General features: G+C 39.8%; 1 protein-coding gene across 2 annotated transcripts in view; it reads left to right on the plus strand.

Annotated features, from left to right (window-relative positions):
* Positions 1–21843, plus strand: part of ZFAT (zinc finger and AT-hook domain containing) — a 104767-nt gene that overhangs the window by 27252 nt on the left and 55672 nt on the right. Inside the window, exons 1-3 of one of the 2 annotated variants that reach the window (XM_054287350.1) lie at positions 263–441; positions 10273–10443; positions 16061–16321. In XM_054287350.1, coding sequence (XP_054143325.1) covers positions 423–441; positions 10273–10443; positions 16061–16321 — 451 coding nt within the window. In that variant the 5' untranslated portion in view covers positions 263–422. Of the gene's footprint in view, positions 1–262; positions 442–10272; positions 10444–16060; positions 16322–21843 lie in introns of those variants that run through there. The other variant, XM_054287436.1, reaches the window with a different exon arrangement.

The following is a 21843-nucleotide window of genomic DNA, read 5'->3' on the forward strand; positions in this document are numbered from 1 at the left end:
CCTTTGGTATCCCGAGGCTGTGTCAGCCTGAGCTGCGCAGCCCCGGCCTCCGGAGATCCTGGGGCGGGCGGCGGGTGCTCAGAGGGGCACAGGGAGAGGAGGCCGGGGTGTCACGGCTGTCCCAGTGTCCCTGTCCCGGTGTCCTCGTGTCCCCGATCCTCCTCCCGCCGCTCCCTCAGCCCGCGGGCGGCGCCTCAGGGGACGCGGCCCCGCGCGGCCGCCACTGCGCAGGCGCCGCCCCGCCCCGCCGAGCCGAGCCGAGGCGCCACTGCCGTGTCGGCCGCGGCAGATTCGCCATAAGGCGCCGCACGGGGACCCGATTTTCGGTGTTGGATTTTTTTTTCTTCCCTTTTCCCTCGCTCTGTTTTCCAAGCGGGCCGCGCTCCGTCCCCGGCGCGCTGTCCCGCTGAGCCCCCGCGGCGATGGAGGCGGCGGCTGCAGGTGAGCGGGGCCGGGCCGGGCGGGCGGGGGAGCGCGCACGGATCCCCGCGCGGCAGGCAGGGAGAAGTAGTTCCGGCGATGCTGTGACACGATCCTTCCGCACGACAAGTAGTTCCCCCAGTGGCGGCCGGCTTAGTGTCCATCGCCCCGCGCTGCCCGGCGCCCTGGGGGGCTGTGGGGCCGGGGGTGGCTCCAGAAGCTCGGGCAGCCCGAGCCCGGGAGTCCTGCTGTGCCCCGGCTGCCCGTCCTGAGGCCGCCGCTTTGCAGCGAGTCGGGAGCAGCTGGAGCCGCTGCTGGTCCCGAATGGAAGCGTGGAGACCCCACAGCAATCTCAGAGGGTGTGAGGGGGCTGCAGGGGAGCCGGAGAGGGGCTCTGCCTCAGGAGCTGTAGTGATAGGACAGGGAGTAATGGGTACCAACTGAAAGGGGAATTTTAGTGTGGATATTAGGAAGGAATTCTTTACTGTGAGGGTAGTGAGACAGTGGAACAGGGTGACGAGGAAAGTTGTGGCTGCCCCAAGCCTGGTGGTGCTCAAAGCCCGGCTGGATAAAGCCTTGAGCAACCTTGGCCATGGCAGGGAGGTTGGGCCTGGATGATCCTTAAGGGCTGTTCCAACCCCTTTCCATGCTCTGATTCCATGACTGATTCTGTGCTCACCTGGGTTTGAAACACTCGTGAGCTCCTCTGGCAGCCGCTCTAAATAGTGTTAACAGCTCAAGGTCCAAGATGTGTTAAAGATGTTTCCACTGCCTGTAATCTCAGGCCTTGGTGTGCCCTGTACTGGCCTGGCTGTCATCGGAGCAGTAACACTATCTCCAAAGTTACTGAGTTACTCAGAGGGGCAGCCCCAGCAGGGCTGTGTTTGTGCATTCTGCCTTTCACAATCCCTGTGTGCTGTTGCAGTGCGAGTTTGTGAAGTGATGTCGCAACAATTTAATGCCTGTTAATTACCCTGTATACTCAAACTTGGCTTCTGGTTGTCATTCCCCAAGTTGATGTCTTAATTTTTAGAATCCTGAGTTGTTTCTACCTATTCCACGAAGTATTGTTGGATAGTTTACACCTCAAACCACCACTAAGGGGTAACAGCCATACTCGAAAACTCAGAAAGTTCAACTGCAACATGAAGAAGAACCTCTTTATGCTGAGGATGGTGCTGGAACAGCTTAGGAAGGTCATGGAGTCTCCTTTTCTGGTGACATTTAACACCCACCCGGATGCATTCCTGTGTCACCTGCTCTAGGGATCCAGCTTTGGTGGGAGGATTGGACTAGATGATCTCCAGAGGTCCCTTCCAACCCCATCCATTCTGTGATTCTGTAAAACAGGATTTTATGCCAAGGGGAATTGCACTATCAGTAGGAAAACTGAGTAGCAGAATAGCTAACAGGTGCTGTGTTAATTATGGACCATTGTTAAAACATTTCAGGACTGTTTTATATCCTGGGATCCAACTTTCAGTGAGAAATGATTCTCTTACTGCTAGTGCTACTAATAAATTCATATTTATTCAAGCATATTTGTCTTAATAAAAAGTGTTCTGAGTGTGGTGGAACCCAGAACTGTGGTGAGTGTTCAGTATTTTTGATTTTGCTGCTGCTGAGGTGTATTTGACCTCAGATGCATTTCCATTGTGGCTGCTTCCAAAAATCTGGTTCAGAGTGCTTCATATGGTGAATCCTGAAGTTGGTGACTGATCACACAGTTTGTGCTTCTACTTTGAGGGGTTCTGGGTGGTTTTGGTGTCTGGTAGTGCACCTTACACATTTTGATCTTGTGCATTAGTGTATTTCAGTGGAACCTTAAGCAGTGTTATGTTTAGCCACATGAGGGAGATCTTAGAACATGAAAATAAAAATGTCTTGCTATAAAGGTATCTACTATGGCTTTTTTTTCCCCTTAATGATGGAAAAGCTATCCTGCTTCTATGTTTGATAAAGTGATTATTCAAAACTGAAAATAATTTCCCAGTTATTTGAATATCCTATTAAATCCATGTTATATCCAAGTTATGAATTTTATGTATTTTAGCCAACTGAAATATGTGGAGACAGTTATCTTCTTTTAAAGAGCTTTATTTAACTTTTTTTCCAGAGGCATTTGTGAAGATGGTGTGTGTAATGCAGAAAAATAGATGTGCTTTTATTTGCCACCCTCAGTGAAACTCCAGGAGTTCCAAATGCAAGTTTCTTTCCACAAATACAGTATCAGCCTGGTTAAATACAATGTGTTTGGTTTGGGTGAGGGTGGGTCTGGGTGAAACCTGGGGAGCTCAGCAAGGCCGAGCTCCAGCTCCTGCCCCTGGCTTGGGGCAGTCCCAAACACAAACCCAGGCTGGGCAGGGGAGGGGCTGGAGCAGCCCTGAGGACTGGGGTGCTGCTGGGTGAGAGGCTGGACATGGCCCACAAACCAAAAATGTGCTGGGCTGCACCCAGAGCAGGTGAGGAGGGGATTGTGCCCCGGTGAGAGCCCCCTGCAGTGCTGTGCCCACCTCTGGCCCCCCAGGCAGGGAAGGAGGCTCTTTGAGTGCTGGAAAAACTGAGCTACATTAAAGTGTTCATTACACAGTGTTCTTACTGCAATGTGCAAAACACAATGTCAGAAAGTACTGAATGATTTGGATCTTGATTTTGTTTCACTCCTGGCATTTCATGTCCCTAACAGCACACAATGGATGTGTAAATAGAGAAGAGTCAGAATGGGTCAGGCACACAGGGATGCTTGTCCAGAGTATGGACTTAGACCTTCTTAGAGGCTTTGCTGAGCCCCAGCCAGTCTCTGTCAACTTTCTGATCAACTTGTAAGAATTCTGGGCACTGGGTGGATGTGTGCCCCCCCTGGAGCTGAGCAGCAGGGACAGATCAGCTGCAAGGCAGGCAGTGGTTTCAGAGGGGTCATGTCCTTCATGACACCTGGTTTTGTTCTTCATTTTACACTTTGCCTTTTCTCCATCTTCAGTTACCTCCTTCCAGGCAAAAAAAAAACAAAAAAAAACCCCAAAAAAGCCCCAATTTATTTAACTACTCATTTATGGAACCGTGCTATGTTGTTGATTTTCCTTATTTCTGTACCTTTTAAGGATGATGGTTATGATTATTATTATTTCAGTAGAGGAACAATATCTACAGTTGTAAGCCCAGTATGGATCTTCTCTATTTTTAATAGGTTTTTGTATTATAGGACCATCTCTTTTATAGGTCTGTCTGGTTTAGCTCTAAGGTTTTGTTTCTGAGCAGAGCAGTTTCTAGCCTTGTTTTGAGGCTGTCTTTAAAGTATTTGCTGTAATTGAGAGATCTTTCCCAGAAAATCTCTCCAAATCATTATAAAATGACAGCAAATTGACAAAATTATTTTGCTATGGGTTCACCTTCTTTGAAGGGTGTTTTTCCTATACAGATTGCTTTTTATTGCACAGGCTCTTAGGCAGGCCTGTTACTGCTGAGATGTTTTTAAAATGTTGCTGCATTCTGCCTTTTTTTTTTCAAATTGCTAAAATTATCCTTAATGACCTGCCTCACTGGTTTTTTTTCCCATAAATTGGACACAATTTAAATCTTCTTTTGCTTTCCTCATTTTATGAAACTTCCATGAAGATGTTTTCTTCTACTGAAAGTTCATTTCATTGCTATTCAGCTGTGCTAGATTTTTCCTTCCCATTTCTAAAACCTTCTTTGATGATTAGCATCAAATATGATGCTTTTAAATAGCCTTCATGCTGCTTTCAAGGATTTAACTTGTCTTGGAACTTTTGAGTCCTTTTTGTGGTTTGTTTTGTTAAAGATGCTTTTTATCTTTATATAGTTTGCATTGTTGAAGTGAAACATAAACATTTGGTTCTTTATCACTCTTTTAAGAGGGCTTTTGAGTAGTACTTTAATCATGGTTATAGAGTAACTCTCAAATAATGTCACTTTGAAAAGGGTCCTGTGTTTTACTTCTGATAAAGTCAAGAACGGTTTCTCCTCATGTGGTTTCCCTGTCTGCTTGCTGGGTGAAACAGTCATTAATGGTGTCTAAACATTTAATCTTGGCCTCCTGTCCTGACCTGACATTTACCCACTCTGCATAGGGCTAATTAAAGCCTACAGTGTATTGTTTCTGGCTTGGTAACCTCTTTTATCCCCTCCACTGTGTCACGGTCACTGGTACCCCTGTGGTCAAGGTTGTTGCTCATGTGTACTCCTTACACTGTACTTTTCTGGGCACTGTATTTAAATTCCTCAGGAATTTTACTACTTGTTAAAATAGCCTGGTAATCAGATTTGACCCTAAGCTGCTTCTAAAAGGCCTTTTTTAAAAATTAATGCATCCTACTTTGTCCTCAATATTTTGGTAGTGGTAATAACCCACTGGCATTGCAACAGTGGGTACCAGAAACTTGTTTGGGTGCATGAATGTCAGTAATCCTTGTTTACAGCCAGGCTGCCAACTCTGCCATTTTATTATTTTTCTTGCATTACTATAGTAGTGGTTATGTTTTTTTTTTTTTTTAAGGCAACTTCAAAACCAAACCTAAGACATTGTTTTGTTCTTTCCTGTAAAAAACATATTAATTTATGTATCGTCCTTCACTTAAAAGTAAGTCTCTGATTTTTACTGCTGCAAAGTGAATCACCTTCACCTTTGTAGTCTTTTGCACTTCTTACCTCACCCTTCAGTCTTAATTTAAAACCATTTTCATCCTTCCTTAAAGTTTTGCTTGGGTACACCTGATACTCCTCCATTTTTATTTCTCACCTTGTAATTTTCTCTTAGATACAGAGAAAAACCAGCTTAGTTCTGCTCACAATGGCACTGTGTTGGATTCATACCCCAGGCTCCTTAACTAATGTGCTTTTGGTTTTCAGTCCTAGTATATTTGTATTATATGGATAATAGAATTACAGAGTGGTTTGGGTTGGCAGGGACCTTAAACATCACTCAAGTCCTGCCATGGCCAGGGCCACCTTCCACCATCCCAGGTTGCTCAGGGCCCCATCCAGCCTGGCCTTGAGCACTGCCAGGGATGGGGCACCCACAGCTTCTCTGGGCAACCTGTGCCAGTGCCTCACCACCCTCACAGGAATGGTAGAGATTTTAAAATGTATCATTTCTTAGTCATAAACAGTCACAAACTTCAGTGTAATTCAGTCTTGTATGCAGTGTCTGAGAGCCTCTACAGATGTAGGTTATTGAGTAAATTTCATTTACAGCCTGGCTAGGAAATATGGTGAATGTAAATTACTGAGTTTTCCATAAAACCATATTAAATGGGATTGATTTTAGCATCATCTTTTAGTGTTTGCAGGAATGCACCCTGTACTGACATTGCTGTAGCAGTCTTCCTTAATGTTAAAGTAAAGTTTGTGGCACTGAACTAATGATAGTGAAATTGCCCTGATTTCAGTTAACAGCTGAGAGCAAGAACAGTCGCGGTCAGGGGCTCCTCTTCTTTGCTTGAATGCTTTCTGCATGGCTGGCTTTGTCTCACCAGTCATTTCGTGCTGGTGAATCAAGACACTGTTGCTTACTGTTCAGAACTGCCCAAATTTAGATAAAGAAAGCCCTGAAATAGCTTTTGATTCTCCTGCTGCCATTTCCAGTATGGTTGATTTGTTAGTTTTGAGCACAGGGTTCATGTGGTGCTGCTGTTCTAATGGTAGCAAATGGTTTGTTTTGTAGACTTTATATACTTCTTTTTTCATTAACATTTACCAAGGATAATGCTTTTGATTTGGAGATGTGCTGTAATACTGGATATTAATTTCTTGATGAATAGAAATAGAGAAAATAGCCAGAAACCAGCATTGATTTATCCATTTTTTTTCTTTAAGAAATAAAATTAGTTCATACCAGCATCTTTATGAAAATAATTATTAAAATAGTATGTGATCTAGAAATTATATTTTAAGTAAAACAACAACAGCAGAAAAAAAACCTACAAAAAAAACCATAAAACCAACAAACAACTGTCCTGGAGGTGAAGCAATAAAAATCAGAAATGCACTGTAACATGTTTGTGAAAATTTTGGCTGTTTGAAATGGCTTTGAAAATGAAAAGCCTCTAACATGCTGAGAGGAGTGAGATCTGATAAGTAAAATATTTTTAAAGTATTTGACAGTAGTACAGGATATCATTATTTCTTCTCCTGTATTTGCCCATTCTTTTATGTTCAGTGGAAACATTTTATTACTCAGAAATAGTGTTGCTTGTCTTAAACAAAAGTTATTGGCTTTTTACATGCTGCTTTATATTAACTGCTACCTCACATTTCATTGCTTCTACCTAAACAGAAAAAGTTTTGTTTATTGTTCTTAGACACTTCAATATCTTGCATGTTCAACCTTTGTGTGTGAAAAGTTCTTTTGTAAAATAAATAATTTGGTTGGAATAGCTGTGCCCACCTTTTCCACTTTTTATTGTACTTGATATCTGTACAGAAACAACAGAAAGAGGAAAAAAAAACAAAACCAAAAGCCCAACAAGACCAAGTCCTAGTCTGATCAATAAGATTTTTAATTGCAGCAAGTTCCTGTTAAGAATTTAATGGTGATAACGCAACAAAGTTTGTTTCAGCTCTGTAGTAAGTTTAGAAAGAAATAAATTATTATTCATATTATGAACTTAATTGCTGCATATTTTCGTAAGGTTGACTAGATGCATAATTATTGATCCTATCAACTTTTTACACAGGCCAAGAAATACCCAGTGACTTTATTTTTTTTTAAATTTAATTGTGGAGTTCTAATTCCTTTTAAGAGCTCCAGAACTTTAAAGGCACTCACAGAAGTTGTTAACACTTTCCTGCTTTGAGTTTTTCACCTTGAAAGGAAAGGTGAAAAGTTTTCGATCCATTAGAATGATTTAGGGTACATAAATGCACATTTGTGTCCTTTCCCTGTGTGTCTTGTAAAGGTAGTTATTAAAAATAAAATAATACCCAATGCTGAGACTTCCTTTTATGCAAAATTAAATTTTTGGTTAGGTAAAATGTACTTTGCACTAGGTTTTGGCATACATTGGTTAGAAGTACATATGACAATAATATATTCCTTTGTTCCCTTAAGTGTTGTTAATTTCAGGATCTTTCCAAGATAAATGCTGCTTTCTTGCCCCTTTCCCTTTCCCCACTCCAACTTAAAAGCAAAACAGGACAGTTACTGATTTATGCTTTGTGGAGGGGATTGGGAATCAGGGAATCTGCTTCCTAGTGTGCAGCTTGCTCTTTGTTTTTAGTAATGCATTTGTTAAACTCCCTTTGCTGTAGATATTCTTAGTGTGAAGAAAAAAACCCTACTAATTAAGCAATATGCTGAGAGTTTTGGAAGAATTAAAAAAAAAGACTTTGCTGATGTTATAGCTCAATTTTTCACCTAGTCAATTAAGGAGAAAATTATTGGTATTATTTATTTCAGTGTATATTTAGCACAGTTTATAGGGGCAAACTGAAGATAATGAATTACCACAAACATGTTTAGTGAACAGAATGTCCCAGATTGGTTTTGGCTGAATTTCCTGATGTTTGTGTACCTGCATACTTGATTACTGTTCTTTTCTTTCTCTGCATATTTAATTGCTGCCTAATTAATTGCTCACTTGATTTCCTACGTAATTAATTATTCACTAATTAGTCATTGATTCTATGCATAGTTAATTAACTTACTCCTGATTTGATTTTTACACTTAATTGACTATAACTCATTGCTTTATCGCTACACTGCCTAATTAGCGACAGCATAATCAATTATTGTTTGCTTATTCCATACTTGCGTAGTCTGGTGATCAGCAGAGTTTATCCTCTGCTCTCTGACCTCCTTTTCCAGTCATTCTTCCTAAAATAATTTCTTTACTCTGGTTTCTATCTCACCTCTGAGTAAAGCTTGTGCATCTTCTGTGTGTTCTCCTGGTGCTGCCTGCACCTTCAGTGACACTGAGCGTGCTCTCCCCCCTGGGCTCTTCGCTCCTGCCTTTGGGTGGCCTTGCTAATCAAACCCTTTAAACACCCACTGAGGCTTCTGGGCACTCTCCTTGCTCTGCTGCCCCTCCCCAGGTCCTCTCTGGGAGGAGTGAGAGATAAAGTGGTGTGTGAGTACTGATTGCAGCTGTTCAAGGAGGAGACAAGAGACAAAACCCTGGGTCTGAACTTCTAGGGAGAACAGCCAGCAGGTCAGGAAGCAGAAACAGTGACAAATAAAACCTCAAAACAGAAAGGTCAGCTAAGTTGTGCAATTTGAATTGGTTAAATGTTTAGGTAAATTTTCATAGATTTTATTTTGAGTTTACATTTAAAGAAAAGAGTTGTTACCTGCTGGGTCAATAACAGGTTTCATGCCCTTAAAAAAAAAACCAAAAACGACAAAACAATAATGCTAACTAGGGCAGAACTAGTTCAAAGGAACATTCAATGTACTACAATCAAACCAGAAATATCTGTGTGCTCAAGACAGCAGAATGGCTGAGAAGGAGCCCAGCTGAGCTCCCAAGAACACATTGACTGTGCCATACACTTACAGAGCTGTGTGTGTGCAATAAGAGGATATCTCGAGCAACAGGAGCAGTATTGGAGTTGTTCTTTCAGAGATGTTGTGGAAGAGATGAAGGTACAGCCTGCCTGTTAGTTTTGAGCTGTGCTCTTGTTATGTTTCAAGGTCAAATACCTGTAAAAGAGACACCTCTGCTGCTCTTAACTTTCAGGACACCTCAAATAAAGATTTGTTTTGAGTGAACTATGTAATTTGTGTGTCATGAAAGAGACAGAATTAGGTTCAATAGGGGAGTGCTTAGGTTTGTTTTAAAAATAGGCCCCAAAATACAGCTTCCCTGTTCTCTTACCCCCAGATTCATCCCAAAATTCACAAACTATCATGTTATTTCTGTACTTACCCAGTGATCTCTGGTTTGACTTGTAATCAGAAGTGCTGCTTGTTCCAGTTTGGTTTCAGTGGGTTTATGTCCCTGATTTTCCTTAGGGAGATGGAGGGAAGGTAACAATTGAAGCCAGTCTCTGGACCAGAGCTTCATACATGTAGCTGCAGAACAAGTGTGCTGTTAAAATTGTTTCCTGGTTGTTTTTTGTTTCATTGGAACCTGAAGGGAGTAGGGACTCTTCAAAAATCAACCATTAAACCAAAAGACTGCAGTGTTAGAAAACAGAAGTCCTCTGAATTTCTCTGGCTAAAATCTCTGTTTTTTAAAATCTGGGATTATATTAATCCTTCTGTATTGTTATTTATTTCTTGACTCTTTGCTTTCACATCACACTTCAAGTACCTGTGAATTTAAAAAGGCCATTTGCCTAAAAAGTTGTGTCAAATTTCTGTTTAAAGCATTGACCGGGGGGCATTTTAATGACATTCTTCATTTGCTCCTGCTGCTTTGAAACTTTTTAGTTTGTTTTTGGTTTTGTTTGTTTGCTTTTCTTAAATCAGCAGGAACTTTTCACAGAACTTCATGATGTCATGTCATATATATAACTTTACCATATGTTTGAAAATACATAAAATTATAATGATGTTTGGGGCTGGAAGGGGAAAAGGTCTTAAATTGTACTTCTTCCTTTTATGTCAATGTCATGTTAAAACATTTCTAAGATTTCAGCCAGAGGAAATTTTTTGCCCTATGAGGATCTAGCTAGGAGTTTATCCATTTCTTAAATTAATTCATTTGGGAATATATTATGAATGTGTTCATTTAGTGATAAAACAGAATTTCACCTCATTGCTGCCTGCTATGTGTCTTGGGTAAATTGTAGTTACTATATTGACTGAGCCAAAATCATAATAACTCATGGTAGCATAAATAACTTGCATTTGGAAACACTAATTCCTTGTTTTTATACTTGTTTTTTCAGGGATCAATTCCATCTTCATGTGTAAGCTTTGTAACTTATTTTCACCAAATAAATCCGAGCTGTTGTCTCACGTCTCGGACAGACACACGGAAGAAGGGACTGGTGTGGATGACATCATTATTCCTCTCCAGCCTCTATCAGCACCCACAAACACAAGCAAAGATGGAGAAGGTACATTCAGAAATTGAGAGAAATATAATTTTCAGTGTTACATATTTTTTTGATAAAACCTGTGGTGTGAGGACTCTGCATTGTGTATGGAATGGTTTCCATAGCTGGTTTTTATAATAAGCGCTGTGCAACTGTCACCCCAAATTTCATTCAGCACAGAATAGGTCACATGGCAGATGTGGATAAACTCGACTTAGGGAATGGTGGCATTGGTTCACTAATTTTCAATGTGAGCTATAGCAAAGTTTGCTTCCTACAGCTTTAATTGGAGCTCTGTAGTGGGAGCAGTGGGAAGATGGCCTAGCAGCAGCGAGCAGCAATGAGGACACCATGGGTGAGGTGTGCCTTGAGCTTAGGTGTCCTTTTTGAGTTGACTACCATGTTTGTTGTGATTCAGGTAATGTTAATAGTTCTATTCCAAAAAGGAAGTGGCACAATTCATAACTGTTTTGATAGCGATGCTGATAAATAAAGCAATCAGAATTTGAATTATTTACACACAAAAATTTTATTGTGCAATGGAAGAAGTTGCATTCATTCCACTCCATTCCATTTTTAACTGATCATCATTTCCATCCTTTGGAATATTAGCAATGGGTTAAAAATAATTCAGACTTTTTATCTTCTCTTATGCCCTTACTGAGTAATGGATTTATATTGCTGGCAAAGCTCTTATTTAACACAAATACTAGGATTTTTCAATCATTATAATTTCTGGATTTTAAAACCTATGTGCTTATGGATCAACTGCCTTCTACTATCATACCTCCAAGAATTTTTTGTTGTTAACATATGTATGTGATGTTTCTTTGCTTATTTACCAGCAGTAATTCAGTAGTTATATTAACTTCATCAATGTAAGAAGATATTTCTAATAATGGTCATTTAGGATTTCACTAGAGCTGCTGTCTCCTCAGGTGGCTGGTGAGGAAAAATCTCACCAGAGTATTACTTCACATAATGCCCAAAATTGCCAGTGTATCAGAAGATAATGAATAAATCTCAAATCAGTTTTCAAAATGTCATTCTAATTTTATTTTCATAGCACAGAATTAATTCCTTGAGCATGCAAAATGCATTTTCCTTTCTCCAATCTTTGTTTCCTGTTATCCCTCCACTGCAAATGTTTCTGAGCACAGTGAGACTGGTACCTTGTAACATATTCTTACTCATTTTAGTAAAAAGGTTCCTCTTAAACTTCTCTTTGCATTTTTGTCAGGAGTATCTGCACTTTCTGTATTGTATGTGTTCAGCATGCATTGTACATTTATGAGGATAGTTTGTAATTACCATTATGATCTGCAGCAACAGAAATTAGCATAATTAGCTTTAAAGAAAACAACTCTGCAAATCTTATGTAAAATATAACATTCTTAAGTTATATATTCATAATTTACCTTTTTCATTGTTCTTGGTGAATAGTTTTATTCATCTGATGGGCTCGTAAGTTGCCACCTTTTTCAGGTTAGATAGCCCAACTCTGATATCTGCTGTCAGTAAGAATGTCAAGGTAAATTACTTTTCCACAGTTTTCAAGTCATATTCTAAGCATTCTTTAGAATTTTTCCTTTCCCATCAGACACATTGATTGGAGAAGATGGTTCTGAAGTACCATTGATTTATTTTCTGTGTTCTGTTTAAAAAAATACTGTAATCTACAGTTGAACATTGGATTGGAAAGAGTTCTTCTTTGAAAGCATCAATTATTCTCTCCTGCTATGGAATCTGCAGCAAATAAAACTTAGGAAGTTTGTAGTATACAATTATTTGTTAGTGAACTAGTGTTTGCACTAATTCAGTATTGTCACTGAAAGGAGAAGTAATTGGTGAATCACAGTCATAGAAATTACAACTTTTAGTACTTGGTGACTAATAGATGAACATCTTTTTTTCCTTTGAAAGTGTAATTTCTCTTCCAGTTATTGGTAAATACTGTAGCTACCCCACAATAGGTATAGAAGAGTGAATGCTGAGTTGCTAATGGAGCTCTTTGTTCTGCCTGAGTAATGAATTAATGATCTTATAAGTGCTGGAGACAAGTGCTAGGCATGTCATATGTTTTTATTACTCTGTAATATTTTATTTACAGTGTTCTCTGCTGAATTTTGTTTAGGCACACCACTTTCCCATCATTAAGCCATGATCTATTTAGAGTTGATTTATTCTAAATATTTTGGCACAATGATGTCAAAATTTTTTATGAAGTGGGGCCAAGAGTCCCCACAACAAGGGAGATGTTGCTGTTGTACATCTATACACAGGTCACATTTTGTCCAGCACTGGAGTGTGCCATCTTTGTTTTGGGAAATGGTAGATAATTGTAGTCATTCATACTCCAGTGTAGCCTAGGGCTGTTTATAACTCTTCACAATGATCTCCATTTCCTTCACAGTGCTTGTCAAAACTCAGCTTTGTTTTGCTTCTACTTAGTCAGATTGGTGAGGATTTGTGGAACAGCATCAATGGCCCTGGTTTCCTCTATTCATCCTGTTACTACCTGCTGGATTGTTGTTTGGTTTGGGCTGTGTCTGGATTATGGGATGCATGTCTCTGTCTGTTATGAAACCTCAGAGAAAGTTACAGTGTGAGTATCTCACTTCCTCCAAGGAGTGCAGCCATTAAGGTCACTTAGAACCATGGTGTGTGTGTGCATCAGCCTGATCCTTGCCTGAGCACAGGATGCAGCCAGAGCCTGCATTCATTCACACCTGGGGGACAGGAGGTGTTGCAGGTGCTGTGCTACAAACACAGAACTGTAATGAAATGAGGCTGAGGGTGAGATTTATATGGGTGCATTTGTGTGACACTGTGTGCAGAAGAGTCTGAATATGTTGTGCTGTTGTAAGTGATGAAATGTAAGCTTTTTATACTGGCATGTGAAAAGGATTCATATTGCATAATGCATCAGCCTGTTAAAATATGGTCAGGAGATTTAAATGACATTTGCACAAGCATTTTGTGACTTCTGACAAACTTTTTGTATTAAATAGATTGATTTGGACAAGCTTATGCGAACAATTCCTGTGGAGGAACAGTATAAAAATAGACACATGGTTTATTTCATTACTCATTTTTTGAAGTGTCTTTTTTATGCCTTTGAGTACATAATTATAGAGCATAGCACAGAATGTCTTCCCTGGATATTGCCATTGCTCATCCAATGGCAGTCAGCATAAAGATTGGTTTCAGTCAGTCTGTAATGAGTGCAAAATCCCCAGAAACAACTAAGTTGTTCTTGAGGGAACGGGATCTTAATTCAAAATCTTTTTAATGACTAATCTAAAACTTCTATTTATGACTAAGCATCCTTGAAATAAGTGTTAGGGGGGTTTTATTATTTATTTAATACACTACTTTATTTTTAGCAGTTAAATAGACTGTTTTTTCTAACAAGCAATATTTGATTAACTTGGTTATGTACTGGCAGATGAATGACAATGTTCTGCTATTAAATTACTGTGTGCTGTTGATCTGAGGTGGAATTTGTATACTGCAGTGTGAAGAGCTCACTGGGGACATGCTGGGTAGAAACAGCTGGAATTTGTGGTTATGTGCCTCATTAAAAAAATAATTCTGGCATTGTTAACTCTAAGTAGCTTGAGATAAGTTCTGTCTTGGAAAAAGGAAACCAAGGAGCAAAGAAAAGAAATGACTGTGATAAACCTCAGAAGTTCTGGTGATGTTTCAGTTGCTCACATGAGCCCTCCTGTTCCTGTGTTTGTTGCTGCCTGCCTCTTGCCACCAAACTTTTACATGGTTGAGAACTGCTGTAAATTCTCCTACTGCTGGACACATTTACAAACATTTCTAAAATTTGCACATTCTTTGTTTATTTGCCACCCCATTAGTAGTCACAGTGATAAGAACTGCAATTTTATAAGCTATAGCAGAGGTTCTCTCACCAGCCATCTGAAGGAGCAGTTTTCATATTTCTACTTGCATGCAAGATTTTGTTTCAATTTCTGTCTCTATGTGAAAGTGCTGTTCTGTTTTTCATTAAATTTTCACTAAAACAGTCAGGAAGAAGCATCTCTTTGACCTGGTTTTTCTTAATTTCTTTTTCTTGGATAATCTGATGATTGCATTGCAAAGGAATGAAAAGAATATCATACACAGAGAATATGGTGGTTGCATTCATTCTTCCAAGCCTTGCATTTAACTATTTTGTAGGAGTCTGACCAACATCCACATGTGAATTCCTCATGTTGGAACTGTGATTCCTGTTAGCAAACTGGGGCCTTTTGATGGGTTGATGTAAAGATTATTGTTGTTGGGTTTATTTTAATTGTTTGTTAATTTCTTCAATTTAAATACTGATTGCTGTGATGGATGGGCATCAAAATAACATGAATGGTAACAAAGAGAAGTTTTGAGAGCACTGCAATCAGCCCTTTCTTTTTGGCTGAAATTGACAAAATTAATTTTCCTAGAGTAGCAATAAAGTTCAGGACAGTGGTGGAGAGTTGCAAAAAGTTATGGGAAACAGTTGGGGGTTTTTTATTCATAGTAAGGTTTTTTTGGCTGTTTTATTATGTTTATTTAAGCAGACAGGTGTTCAGTCACTCCTGTAAGAAGACAGAATGCTTTCTTTTTCATCTGATAGTAATTACATGGCTAACTCAAAGCTGTGGTCTCTGAGTGTGGGGTTTTGTTTGCCTGGTATGTTTTAGGGGAATGCTGACTTGGTTACAAATAACATGATGCTACCTTCTTCTGTTCTCCTACATCATCTCCCTTTAAGGATCCTTAAGTCATTTATTTTTCCATATCCTCTAAATCAAGCAATTCAATAAGGTCTTTCAGCACCTGTGCTTGAAAAATTTTTGTAGTTTCGCTTTTTTTTAATATTCCCTCTTTTTGTGGTTTTTCAGACTTCTACATTGTCAATCTCAATTTATCAGAACAGCAGTGATGAGAGAAATCTTAAGCAGGAAATACAATTTAAGTTGTCATGTATTTCTATGCACTGCATATCCTGGATTTCATCAATATTTCCTCTACAGAAATATGGAAATGTAAAATTATATTGTATTTATTGGGTGTTGTGGATGACTTCCAGTTTTAATTCAGGAAACATTTTTTTGCATGACTTCTGGAATTTATTTGTTGCCAACAATTTTTTAGGCCAGCTTTTGACTAGAAAGTGCTGACAACCAAGAACCACAGAAATTATTAGGGAGTAATTGTTCACTATATTAAAAAGTCAATGAGATTTTGGTTCTTAAACATACAATGTTTTTCTCTGATTACATCTCAATACCTGGGTAATTTATTTGAAAATGACTTAAAATAAAAGGCTTTTGTAGTGTTGAAACACAGTAGAGCAATTTTGTAGTGTGCATGTGCTGAGACAGTGCTTGCAGTGTAATTAAGTAAAACTGTGGCACTTTGACATCTGCTGATCTCAATAACACAAATGTTATTGCTTTGCAGCTACCAGAAATGCCAGCAAATACCACTGCTGGAAATATGTTTGTGTGATGGTAACCTTTTTTAAAGCTTTTGGGATAACTCCCCTCAAACTTCATTTAAGGCTCCTAGTTTTCCAAGATCAGATGGGTGTTAGCTAATTAGCCATGGAATTTAATTATAGTGTACTTTAAACTTTATTTTCTAGAATTTCTCGTAGCGAAGAGGAAAAGGGGCAGACCAAAAGGGTCCACTAAGAAGTTCTGTGTGGATGAAGATGTGGCAGAAAATAACCCAGTTCCAAGCAAGGAGACTCCAGCTGGGACAGAGGAGGGCCCAGAACCCCCTGAAGTCTCACCAGGCAGCCTGGAGTGCAGGAAATGCAATCGCAAATTCTCCAACACACGGCAGCTCACGAAACACATCTGCATTATTGTTCTCAATGACGGAGAAGAAGAAGGAGATGGAGGTAAGAAAACATCCAGCAAAAATATCTGGAGCAGGTTGTGGGACAGTGTGTTCCCACCATGAGACCTGGCTTGTAATCCCCAGTGCTGGCTTTAAATGGAGTGGAGTTGTCTGTTGCTTTTAACATAAAAAAGCAAAACTGAACTTAGACAAGGTTTTTAAACTTCTTTCAAAGTGGTCAAAATGTTTATTACAGTAATGACTGTCTTACAACTCCCTGAAATGCTTGTTTATCATAGCAACTGTTCTGTTTCTCACAAAGTGGAGTGTAGTTTCTCAGTGAGAGGTGGTATAGGCAATGCAGGTGAGTATCACACAGAGGTGGGGAAGGATGAGCCTGTACAGGTGTTTCTGTCCTGTGTCTTTGGAAACCTGAGTTCTGTTCTCTTCTTTTGATAGAGTTTGCTTTTCTGATTGGCTTCTTTCACTGTATAAAAAATATACAGTTTGTCAAACTCAAACAAAGCTTTATGTGAATGATTGTCTTTGGCATAGGAGAGTCCACTGTTTAAATTTAGCTTTAAGATTGATTTGGATATATTCAACCTCTCAAATTTTTAGTATAGAACAGAGCAGAATAACAGAAGTTATTTTCAGTTGTAAGGGACCTACAATGACCATCTTGTCCAACTGTCTGACCAGTTCAGGGCTGATCAGCAATTAAAGCTGCTTCTAAGGGCGTTGTCCAAATGGTTTCTTAAACACTCATTGGCCTGGGGCATTGCACCCCAATCTGTTTAAAAAGACAACAGTGAATATTCATTCAGAATAGAGTAGTTGAAGAGATGCACAGTAATCATCTCCTCTACCTGCCTATTTAACTTTTCCCTCAGGTCAATGTCACATGCATACAAAGCAATTACTTAATCCAAATTGCCTTAACTTTATGTGAGTTTTGTTTTAATGGTAAAACTCAGGTTTTGCTTTTGTTACAGTTGCTCTGTATGATACTGTGGACATACAGTATGTATGCTTGTAGACAAAATTTGCCACTGATATTTTTTCCAGTTTTCTGTTACTCTTTCCAGTCTGTTGTGATTATACTCAACTAGTATGACTACTTTACTTTCACATATATTAGAGTTTAACTTCTGTGGCAAAGCGTTATTAAAACAAGCTCAAAATACATTAATAGAGCAGAGAAACTCTTGCTTTGATAAAGTACCTGGTTATATTTTAGTATCATCAGTGGTACAATTTTTCAACTACAGAAAATGACAATTACTCCAGCTGTCTCACCTCTGACATCCCAAGTGTCCAAGCCCTTTGCTGTTTCTATGTGCTAGGTCCAGTGTTGATATTTAAATTATTTTAGAAATGTCACCCTTTCTAATGTCCTTTTAAAATAAATTCTCAGGTCAAAGTATGAACTCAAATTATCTGTTCTTGACCTGTTAGCTCATTAGAGCTCCTAAATCTTATCTTCATTGGTTTCTCTACAAAATGCACTGCAAATTTTCCAAACTAAATTGCTCATCCTTTTCCTTCTTCATTAAAAGCCTCAGTTTTGGGCAGATGAAACATTTTTTTTACTCTCTGGTAAAAGCAAAATGGTCAAGCAAAGTCAAACAGTCAAGCAACAAATCACTTGGGGTCACCAAAACAAGCGGTTCCAATTTTTGGAAGCTTTCTATCCTGACTGCAGACTGTGAAGATGTTGGGGGCTGGTTTTGTCCTGAAAGCATAATTCTTTGGAATATATTTGGAAATTCAGTCCTCAGCTGTCCACTGATTACTGTCCCATCAGAGGAAAACTTTTCACTTCTGGCTTTACTGTATGAACTGGTTGAGACAACTTTTCAGTTTCTGAATGTGTAGATGAAGGTAGCATGTGCATTATTATTTTCCTCTGAGATAAGGTGTGTGAATGCAGTCAGTCACATCAGTCACAAAAGACTGTGGAATGGGCAAGAACAGTGTGTTCTCTGCCTAGGATTCTCTATAATAGTCTCTGTAATATTCCCCATAACCTTTTGCATAATCACAGAATCACTGAGTTTGGAAAAGACATCCAAGGTCATGGAGTCCAACTATTAACTTAGCATGACCATGTTCAGCACTAAACCATGTCCCCAAGTGTCACACACTCAGACCTTGTGAATACTTCCTGGAAGGCTGAGTCCACTGCTTCCCTGCACAGCCTGTTCTGATGTTTGATCACCTTTTCAATGAAGAGATTTTCCTAATATCCAATCTAAGCCTCCTCTGGCACAACTTGAAGCCATTTCCTCTCACTTTGTCTCTTGTTACCTGGGAGAAGAGGCCAACCCCCACCTGGCTGCAGCCTCCTGTCAGGCAGTTGCAGAGAGTGCAACCTCAGCAACCTCCCTCAGCTGCTGCTCGCGCTTGTGCTGCAGACCCTTCCCCAGCTCTGCTGTTCTCTGGACCCTCTCCAGCCCCTCCATGTCCTTCTTGTAGTGAAAGGCCCAAACCTGAGCACAGGGTGTGAGGTGTGACCTCAGCAGTGCTGAGTACAGGGGGACGGTCCCTGCCCTGCTCCTGCTGGCCACATTAACTTTAATAATGTGTCAAGGTGCCAAGGTGCCATTTGCCTTCCTGCCCACCTGGGCACATTCTGGCTCATGTTCAGTCACTGCTGACCCACAGCTCCAGGTCCTTTTCTGCCAGGCAGTTTTCCAGCCCCTCTGCCCCCAGCCTGGAGCACAGCATGGGGCAGTTGTGACCCAAGGGCAGGACCTGGCACTTTGCCTTATGGAACCTCTCACAATTGGCCTCAGTCCATTGATCCAGCCTGTCCAGATCCCTCTGCAGAGCCTCCTGCTTTATACCAGGGCATGAGGTGTTTTTTGCTCTTTTGTTCTTTTCCTAATGTTTCTTTTGTATTCTGGTTGATTTTTCGGACTCCTGCTTACTATTAAACTTAGGTTTTCAGGTAAGTATTTAGAAATACAGACAGATCTTTCTTGTACTCTAAGAGTCAATTCAAAACCCATCATTTTATCAGTAATTTTTTTTCCTTCAATGCACTGTCACCCATGTTCTTAGAGCTGAATGGAAGATTTTATTGAAGGTCTTTTAATCTTCCAGAAATTTAATACCTGCTTCTGCATGTCAGAGACAGTTCAAAATAGATGGCTAAAATTCACAAGCAGCTTTAGCTGCAGGTTCTTCTCCCTTAGTCTTTGACATTTTACCTAGTACATACAGGTTTTTGGGTTTTTTTAACTTTTATCCATGTATTTTCAAACTTGGAATTACTTTTCTGGTTTTTTAAGGCTTCTGAGGTATTTCTATAGTTTTAAAGTTTATACCACTGCCTCATGTTTTTAATTTCTTGCTTAGCACTCTATGGCATCTGGTTAATAGCCAGATGTTTTCACTTTGCACTGTGTCTGGCTGCAATGGAGTTAATTTCTCCATAGCAGCTCATATAATGCAGTGGTTTATATTTTTGACCAAAATAATGTTTTGGCTATTGCTAAAATATGCTAAGCATGAAAATATTGAAAATATATAGTTATTCTGTGTGATATTCTCTATTTAAAGAAATCTAATATATGTTTTGAGCTGAATCTCAAATATTCATAGAGGTCTCCAAGTAATAAAATGTTCTGCTGTCTTTCATAGGTCGACAAGAAAAGTGCTGAAATCCCTAACATGACCAGCATTTAAAATAAATAAATCACTAGAAAACTCTAGTTGGAGCTAGGCTTGAAACTTCATTGAAAATGCACATGTTGGTCAGAGGAATAGCTGGTAGATGCGGAGGGCCTCTGCTGTTCCTTGCTTCTGTAATGAGTGACCTGCACTGATCTCTGAGATCAGTGACTCACTGATGGTTCTCCTGCTTTTTCCAGAGTCACCAGGCCCTGTTGGTTACTGACATTTTCTGTGGCTCTCATTTGATCCTTTAAAGCATAATGATTGCCTTCACCTTGTGGGCCCCGGTCACTAAAACAAACAAAACAAAAAAAAAAGTGTCTTTTTTTTCAAATCTGGAGGGTTGACCCTGCCTGGACTCCAGGATGCCCAGGAAGCAGCTCCTCAGCTGGACTGGAAAGAGAAAATGCAACAAAAGGCTTGTGGGGAGAGATCACTCACCAGTTACCATCACAGGAAAAACAGACACAGCCTGGGCAAATTAACTTATTAAATCAGAGCAGGGTAATGAGGAATAAACCCAAATCTCCATCAGAGAAGCCAAACTGTATCCCCCTTGCTACCAAAACATGGCCACACAAAGCCAATACAGCGCAGGACTAAAAATGTACACTGTATTTCCAATTTCTTCATGTACATGCTTAGTAAATATATTTTTGCATAGAGTGTTTATTTGCCTAAGCAGGGTGCTGGTTTGCAAGCCAAATTGTGTGTACACTTATTTCTGTTTCCTTTTGGTTAAACCAAATTAACAGTTCTGGCTAATGGTTTGGGTCTGGCTGCAAGATACAAGTGAGAACATTTAATGGCTGAGGAATGGCATTTGGGTGGAAGACAGATTACAGTTCCTTCTCTGGAGTGAAGCATTCAATCCTCCTGAAGTGGGAGCCTACATATATCTTAAAGATGTCACTTTTGGCCTTAGTTTAAAATGGTTTTGCTATCAGCTGGATTCTAATTAAAATTAATTCTTCCTGCAAATAGAATGTCATTCTCTGCAGGAGAAACAATTGCCTGTGTTAATTTCAAATGGTCAGTTCACTTTTGTTTTTTTCCAAGCTGCTCTCCTGCTGCTATAAAATATCACTTCTTAGAGACTAAAAAATAGTAATTTGAATGAAGAGTAGTTTAAAAATATTCCAGTTAAGGCTGTGTAGCTGTGCCTGTGAAATGTCCTACATCCAATTACAAATGCTGAGAGCAATCCCTTCAGTTAATGACTCCAGCAGAATCCTGGGACAGGTGAAGGATGCAGTTCAGTGGGACTCTGGAAGCCCTGATTAATTCAGAGCTGGCAGGAGCTCTGCTGATCACAGCTCTGACCATTCCTGGATTGTTTCAGGATTTGTTACCTTAACTTTATGTGAGTTTTATTTTAATGGTAAAACTCAGGTTTTGCTTTGGTAACAGTTGCTCTGTATGATACTGTGGATTCTGCTTGTAGACAAAATTTGCCACTAATATTTCTTCCAGTTTTCTGTTACTCTTTCCAGTCTGTTGTGATTATACTCAACTAGTATGACTACTTTACTTTCACATATATTAGAGTTTAACTTCTGTGGCAAAGCTTTATTAAAACAAGCTCAAAATACATTAATAGAGCAGAGAAACTCTTGCTTTGATAAAGTACCTGGTTATATTTTAGTATCATCAGTGGTACAATTTTTCAACTACAGAAAATGACAATTACTCCAGCTGTCTCACCTCTGACATCCCAATTGTCCAAGCCCTCTGCTTTTCAGGCTGCTCAGTTTTGTGTTCCTTGTACAAACACGAGTGCCATTTGAAACGCCTGGCGCTGGGGAGGGGAGGGCACTCTGTCCGTCTGTCTGTCTGTTGGGTCCAAGTGCCAGCTGACAAAGTGCTGAGCTGCCTGCTCAGCAAGGGAGGTGCAGAGTGAGA

This window comes from Melozone crissalis, unplaced genomic scaffold (assembly GCF_028551555.1).
Source record: "Melozone crissalis strain CALT ecotype California unplaced genomic scaffold, PUWL_Pcris_2 ptg000002l_1, whole genome shotgun sequence".
In the NCBI taxonomy this organism is placed as follows: domain Eukaryota; kingdom Metazoa; phylum Chordata; class Aves; order Passeriformes; family Passerellidae; genus Melozone; species Melozone crissalis.